The sequence below is a fragment of the Labrus mixtus genome, chromosome 18, assembly GCF_963584025.1.
Source record: "Labrus mixtus chromosome 18, fLabMix1.1, whole genome shotgun sequence".
NCBI lineage: Eukaryota > Metazoa > Chordata > Actinopteri > Labriformes > Labridae > Labrus > Labrus mixtus.
This window is the reverse complement of record NC_083629.1, coordinates 16,038,273-16,045,480: the sequence shown is the minus strand read 5'-3', so window position 1 is coordinate 16,045,480 and position 7,208 is coordinate 16,038,273. Positions and strand designations below refer to the sequence as shown.

Sequence of the window (7,208 nt, the reverse complement as noted above, 5' to 3'; positions counted from 1 at the left end):
GATCTTGCACTGATCTTGGAAGTATGTTTTCCCTGACTAACAAAAAGCAGGCCAAATTTTAATTCTCAGCAGTCCACGGTTTCATTACAGCTACCCTGAGCTTGTCCAATGACCACTTTCAACAGAAGAGCCGTGTAAGTCCTTTCATATTTAATGGCTTTTGTACGGGGATGCTATTAGTTACAGCATGCATACTGTAGTCCAGTTGTAGTAACACAATGCCTCGGAATAGGGTGACTAATGAATCACATCATGTGATTATAGTTGCCTTGCTCTGGGACTTAAACAGAGCTTAATCTTTAGCGTTCAATTATCTTTAAACAGCCATCAAATGACAAGACATCACAGAGGAACAACGAGTGGACATCCTCCTCGTTAGTCCAGACAGAGTCGTCCTTTTGTCGCCCCGGGGACCTAAGGGAAAAAAACAGGGTGGAGAACAGGTCAGGGCGTATCCGGGGGCCTCGGTCAAGATAGGGTTTCTTCACCTCCCTGGTCATGTATTATTTAGCCAAGGAGGCCGAGGATCACCTGGAGAGAGTCACAACACAAGTCACCGAGGGTTTTCGAAGAGGAAGACAAGCGAGGCTGGCAGAGAATGCAGGAGGTGGTGAAGAAACGGCCGATAATATCCGCAAGAGAAAGAGGTCAGTTTGGGATGTCTGTGTGTTTGTGTGTGTGTGTGTGTGTGTGTGTGTGTGTGTATCCACATGGACTGAGTTAAAGCTTAACTGTTTTTTTCCTATGACTTCTTTCACAGCATTATACAGCCATTGCTCCACACTTGTTTGAGATTTCCACTTTGTTTAGAATCCATTCCCAAACAAGCAGAGGAAGAACGTTAAAATGCATAACCATAGAAAATTAGTCAAAGAGCTCCATATGGAAATCATCAGAGACAATACACCCCCCCCCCCCCCCCCCCCCCCCAACCCACTCCGAGCCATAGAGCAGGGGGGTGGTGGAGCTATATACGGCTACTCAAAGTTGACCCTGTTGCATTATGTCTATCACAGTCTTCCTTCTCCTCTCCTCCTCCTCTTGTTGTCAGGCCCGGGCCCCGGACGCTACGCTCTGCCCCCTACAGTCGGATACATCAACCATGACTTCACCAAGCCCAGCAGCCCAGCTTACTCCTTTCACAGTCGACTGAGCAGCGCCAGTGAGTTGTAATGTATTTAAATGCCCATCTGTGTTGCGTTGGATCGTCGTTTAACGGATCAATAATGTTGTTTATGTGGTTTCTTACTTTTTATGACAGACATTTTTATTTTACGTACCAGTCTTTCCAAGCCCTGAAATGTGCATGTCACCACTAAACAAGAAGTGGTTTGCAACTCCTCTGTACATGCTCCAGTGTTATGTCACACTGTTGTTAATGTAGACAACAGTGTGACGATATTTAGTCACACACATAGCACCAACTAGTGGCAACAGGAAATGTCATGTATAACACTTAGTCAGAGCAGCAAATCTAAATCAAATATTTCTTCAGAATAGCCTTAAGACCTTTTTAATGCTCGACTGCAAAGTGTGTGTTTCCATAGAAAGGCATGATCTGGCTTGTCAAACTTCAATGTCTAGCCCCGAAACAGAAAGTTATTTTTACTCTCATGTGCAAAGTATCTTCTTCCCCAAATCTCACAAAACCACATTGATGCCAAGATGACACCTATTTTGGGAGGATGAAAAGACGTGCAAGTTTCTGAAAAATGTCCCTGGAAAATCCAAAAGGTGTCTTCTGATTATTATTATTATTTTTTAATTCCGGCAAGTTTCTCAGGATTTCCTTTGAAATTCTCAGAAGAAATTCCAGGTAAATTCCTGGTAAAATTCCTTCAAGTTTCTGATAATTCCCAGTGTAAATCATCAAATCTTCCCAATAATTTTCCATTAAAAAATTCTGGCAGTTGCCTAAAAGATAGATTAAAAGTTGGAGGAAAAATACCTAAAGTTACCAAAAATTCTCAGTGAATATTTTCATGTTAACTCCTAAAAGTTCCTGACAATTCCTGTGCAAAGTTTCCTCAAATTCCCTCTGAATTGAACAATATCCAATTATCATGTTTGTGAAAAATCCTGTTGAAAATATTTCACTGAAAATGTCTGTTATATTACATGAAAATAAATGTCCACACCTTTAAGCAGAAGTAGCAAGTGGTGGTCATTTGTCTCAGTCATTAGTTGAAGTCACTGTTGACATTATGCTGTTGGCATAATTAAATATTTTATAACTGTGGCCAACTGTTATATAGATAGCAGATAACTTACACTACATCCTAGGCAGTATGCCTTGGAATTTTCAATATTGGTATGGGTATGGGAACATCTTTAAATGTATGAGATTGTAAGGTTTCTTGGTTAATTATTTCAGTGTTGTGTTTTTCTCTAGTGGTCTCAGTGGACTCCAGCCCAGGACCTAGGTACCACATTGATGCCAAGGTCACCCGTTTTGGGAAGATGGAAACACCCTCATACTCCATTCTGGGCAGAGGAAGGCGCACCGGAACAAAAGGTGAGGACATTTTTTTTTAAAAGGTTCATTTATTCTGATAAACCTTCTTTGTCAGATACTTTGGTATCATCTTATAGATTAGTTAGTAAGCAGAGATTGAATAAAACCTCAAGTAAAGATAATAAGGAAAACTACGTCTCAGATCAATTTCTGTTGGCAGGTGAAGTGTTCCAGACTCCTGGGCCGGGGGCCTACAGCCCAGAGAAAGCTCCCCCCGTCAATGCTCACCACAGACCACCGTCCTACACCATCGGCAGCCGCACCAGATATCGCTCTGTGGACGCTGTGCCAGCACCAAACAGGTGAAGACAGCAAAAATCAAAGGACTAGTTATGACAGCTTAAAGGACCAATATGCAAGATATCTATTGAATTAAACAATAAGATGACCTTAGTATGTCATCAGGCGTTAAGGAAACATGCTATGTTGAAATACTGGCTTCTCTGACAACAACGCAGCAGCCAGTCTTTTGCTACCTGTGTGTACATCAAATCTAGGGAGGAGGGGGCAGGGGGGAACCATCTTTCAAGTGTCTTAAATTTGGACTGCAGTACCCATTTTAAACACTAGATGTTAGAGTTACATATTGATCCTGTAGGTTACATTTCCAAACAAACATTGTACCGAACTTAAGCTCTTTAAAATATTGTCATTTTCAAGATTTATGTAACAAGGAGGGATACATGAGCTTATTTGGAGACTTTGTGAAGTATAGAAAAATGTGCTATGTGAAATGAAGTCAATGTCAGGATGTCAAAAACTGAAGTTCCTCTAATGACTAACTTTTTTTTCCAGCTGTTTAGATAATGACTGTTATGGTTTTAAGTTATTCATAATTAGGGGTGTAGCTGCTTTGAGTGACAGGTGGTTGGTGCTAGCTACGCGCTAGGAGTCACCTCAGCTAATCCAGTCACTGAATTTGAATTTTTGATGCCACTGCACTCATCCAAACGTGGTCACATCTGTCCCCTTTAAAAATGGTTTACTACAACCAAATTGTTGAACCCACAGTGGCTAAAACTTGTTCTTGAATACAGTCTACGTGGCTGATGATTACCATTAGTGCTAGCTTTGCTGTAGAGTGAAAATCTGAAATGAAACGTCCATGAACCTTCACTACACGCATGTATTGTTCTCTTTCCTCCAGATACAGCCTTCCTAACCTGCTGGGCTGTCAGGTTCCCCATAAACCATCCAGCGCCAGCTTTAGCTTCTCAGGCCGCAGGAAGATCGGAGCTCCATCAGAGGACCTCTCTATGAGCCCTGGACCAGCGAAATACAACAGCATCCATCCAGATGTCTACCGCCAGCGTCAGCCCTCCTTCTCCATGCAGAGCCGCACAAAAAGGCCTAATAATGCGTCTGATATCCCCGGGCCCAGCACCTACAGCCCAGAAAAATCTTACGTGCACCTCCCCAAACCTCCGTCCTGCACTATGGGCATCAGACACTCTGAGTTTGTCACGCCACTCGTGGTGCACGTAGTGGACTGAAAGGACAAACTAGTTCGATACAAATGCTTTATTTTTCATTCAATTTTTCACACAAATGGGAAGCACTTATTTTCTCACAATAAGTTAACATTATCAGCTGCTCCATAGACAAACAATTCAACACAAAAAGACAGAATTACAATAAATACTAATATAATAAAATATGTGTCCTCTTTATAAATAACACAATATAGCAACAGCTTTAGCTTGCACTGCTCATGTAGTTCAGACAAGACGGCTTTCAAGTTTAAAATGAAGAGTGTCTAGTGCTAGTGCTCTACAGATTCCCTCACGATATGGTGATGTTAACAGGTGAGCTCCAGTCGCTACACTCCCCAAGATCCAGCAGCTCCTTCGCACACACCTGGAAAAAGTAAGGCCGTCCTGGTGTCAGCCCCTTCAGCTCAGCCTTGGTGCTCTCGAATGGACCCAGCTGGAGGTGGAAAAAATGAACAATATTCAACCACTGGGTTTTCAAAACGCACTTTTGAAATGAATTTGGATGATCGAATAAAAAATGCATAGGTTAACTTTTTGAGAAATAATATTATTCACTTTCTGGCCATGGGGTTGGAATCAATCCCAACAAGTGGTTAGCTTGGCAAAACAGACTGACAACAGTAACAGCTTGAGTCTGTTCAGATGTGAATTATATCTCCAGAAGCACCTAAAGCTCATTCATTTAAAGCCAGTAAATGTTGAATGCAGAATGAATCCTTTAAGACTTGAGTGTAGTAGGCTATATTGTTTATATGAAGAGACAAACCGCTTTCTAAATGTGCTTCTTACAAAAATGTCAATGAATCAATCCAAAAGAAGTAAAACATACATATTTACTGCAGAGTATAGTTAGATAGAGAAGATTTTTTAGAAAAGTAGGGACATTCAGAAACATTTTTGTGGTCGTCAAAAGGGTTTCAGTATTTCTGAACTTCCACATGTGGTATCTGTGTACATTTTACCTCGCTGTTGTTTCGGGACCTTTCAAGTTGTGCGTGTGTGTGTGTGTGTGTGTGTGTGTGTGTGTGTGTGTGTGTGTGTGCGTGTGTTCTAACAAAAAACAACTCTTACATTGACAGACTTTGGGGTGCCCCTGTTTTCCCACTTGTACAGGATCTGGTATTTGAGGGGGAAGATGTCCATGTTGGTCCAAGTAGGGGGAGGAGACCACTCCACTAGCAGGTTTCTGTTATTATGAGTGGAAACCCGGACTTGTACAGGAGGATCTGGTTTCACTATGCAGAGCAAGAAAAAGGAAAGACATTTTTAATCCATATACAAAATCCTCTCTCTTCAATCATAAATTGTCTCCGTCACATTCTCTTTATTTTTAGACTGTGTGATTTATAATCTCTCACCTATATCCTCCAACATGAAACTTGCCAGATGGGAGCTGCTGGCGTTTGAATAAACCGCTGTGACATTGATGATGTAGTCAGTGAGAAGCTTCAGGTTTGGCAGGTAGCAGTGCCAGAACTAGAAACAAAAAATACAGAATAATATGGGATGCTTGATAGTGTTTGTCGATGGCAGATTTTAAAATGCTGTTCAAGCAATATTCATCGCAGTTTAATTTGACCTGACAAAAAAGAACCTATAATAGTAATGATTTCCAATAAAACCAAAATAAGCTTAAGAGGAATCCCTGTAGTTAATGCAAATATGAAAGCTTGAACCCAGCCACAATGCTATTTGTGTTTCTTTTTCCAATAATCATGAAGACTCAGACTCATGAGACAAACATGAAACTGTTAAGTCATCTGTTACAGCGAAGACACGGCATGTGAGATTGGGGTTTTCCAAAAAATCAGCCATAACTCTCTGATGCTGATTAAGTTGAATAAGTTTCATTTATACAGTAAAACACAAATTATCATAAGACACTTCACTACAGTCATTACTGAGGTTTGTTTGGTTTTTTGCTGCGTGTGAGTTTTGGAGAACAGTCCATCCGTCTGTGACAAAGGAATATAAATCTCACCGGTTGAGACGATGAAGCCGATGTCAGAGCAGAGAATGAAGAGCCAGGCTGGATGAGATGGCACTGCTTGGTCGATGCGTGTCTGTGTCTCTCACTGGTGAACACATTTACACACACACTTATTCATGAATAAGCTCACAATGACACTTTCTTCTTTAAATAAAAGAAACCAGCAATACTGCAGTCACAGGTCACAGTAAGAGAGGGACACTGGTTTCCTCCCTAAGTTTTACCTGTAGGTGGCGACGTAGTGTATCGGTGGGGATTGAGAGGGTTCAGGCCAGGAACAGAGAGTGACATTTGGATAACTGGCACACCAGCAGTGCACTTGGGGAGTGGAGGGAGGGTCTGAAGGGAGAAATGACACTTTGTTACATCCTGTGCAACATGAGCAGAGCGTATTAAACACAAATATGTGTACTTTATTTTCCTTTTTTTGTTGTTGTTTTCTTCTCACATTAAATGTACAACTGTGTCGCCAACTGGTTTATAGATAGCCGATAAATTACACTACATCTTAGGCAGCATGCCCAGTATGCCTAACCATACCTAGTATGCTTAGGTAAAATATAAAAAAATTGGAAAACACAGAGACCATCTATGGCTGACACTTTAATCAAATCATCATTAGTCAAACTCAAAATCGAGTGCAAAGCTTTTATGAAAAAGTAGAATTAACAATCATTTATTTGAAAGAATAGTTGTTTTTTTCGGTTTTTGGTACAATTTCTGTATAAAAAGATAAATAACATATTTTCACTCAGATTGGTACTTACTCCCTGATGTTGTAGTCACTCTGAGCAGGTCCACTGCTTGGCCTCCGAGAACACACATGAGGAGAGTCACAGTGGCGCACACACCCCTGACCATTGCAGAAATCAGTGATTCAAGCAGGAGAAACTGAAACTTCAGTTAAGTTTGTCTTTTTTTTTTTTTTTAAATACTGCAGGCACTCGTGCAAGATGTCTTCTATTCTTTTGTTTGTTCTGTCTTTTCTCTGTAGCCGTGCGCTCCTTATTGCATGTCAAAGTTCAGAGATAGCAAGCCATGTTACACTCAGCTGACGACTCCTCTCTTTGTCCGTCTTTCTTCATGAGTGCCGGAGACGCAGCTGATCGGCTCTTTAAAAGCAGCTGTGGTGGTTGTAGTGAAAGAGGAACAACCAAAGGACCGTATCACAGAAAAAAAAGAACCTCTCCGGCGGTTATGTCTCGAATGA

The 7,208-nt window shown here is 41.2% G+C and overlaps 2 protein-coding genes across 3 annotated transcripts; one reads left to right on the top strand and one right to left on the bottom strand.

Moving 5' to 3' along the window:
- The first annotated feature begins 26 nt into the window (after window positions 1–26).
- odf3l2a (outer dense fiber of sperm tails 3-like 2a) lies at window positions 27–4,038 on the top strand. Of its 2 annotated transcripts, XM_061062902.1 has the most exons (5): window positions 27–647; window positions 1,052–1,162; window positions 2,393–2,515; window positions 2,676–2,817; window positions 3,663–4,038. In XM_061062902.1, the coding sequence occupies exons 1-5, from the start codon at window positions 599–601 to the stop codon at window positions 4,006–4,008; spliced, it is 771 nt and encodes a 256-aa protein (XP_060918885.1). In that variant the 5' UTR covers window positions 27–598; the 3' UTR covers window positions 4,009–4,038. The 2 variants fall into 2 exon arrangements, with proteins under 2 accessions (XP_060918885.1, XP_060918884.1); XM_061062901.1 differs by lacking the exon at window positions 27–647 and having other exon boundaries at window positions 671–1,162.
- Window positions 4,032–7,144, bottom strand: ebi3 (Epstein-Barr virus induced 3). Its single transcript, XM_061062903.1, has 6 exons — window positions 6,766–7,144; window positions 6,223–6,337; window positions 5,990–6,083; window positions 5,367–5,484; window positions 5,080–5,243; window positions 4,032–4,441 (listed from the first exon to the last, which is right to left on the bottom strand). The coding sequence occupies exons 1-6, from the start codon at window positions 6,857–6,859 to the stop codon at window positions 4,298–4,300; spliced, it is 729 nt and encodes a 242-aa protein (XP_060918886.1). The 5' UTR covers window positions 6,860–7,144; the 3' UTR covers window positions 4,032–4,297.
- Window positions 7,145–7,208: the final 64 nt, after the last annotated feature.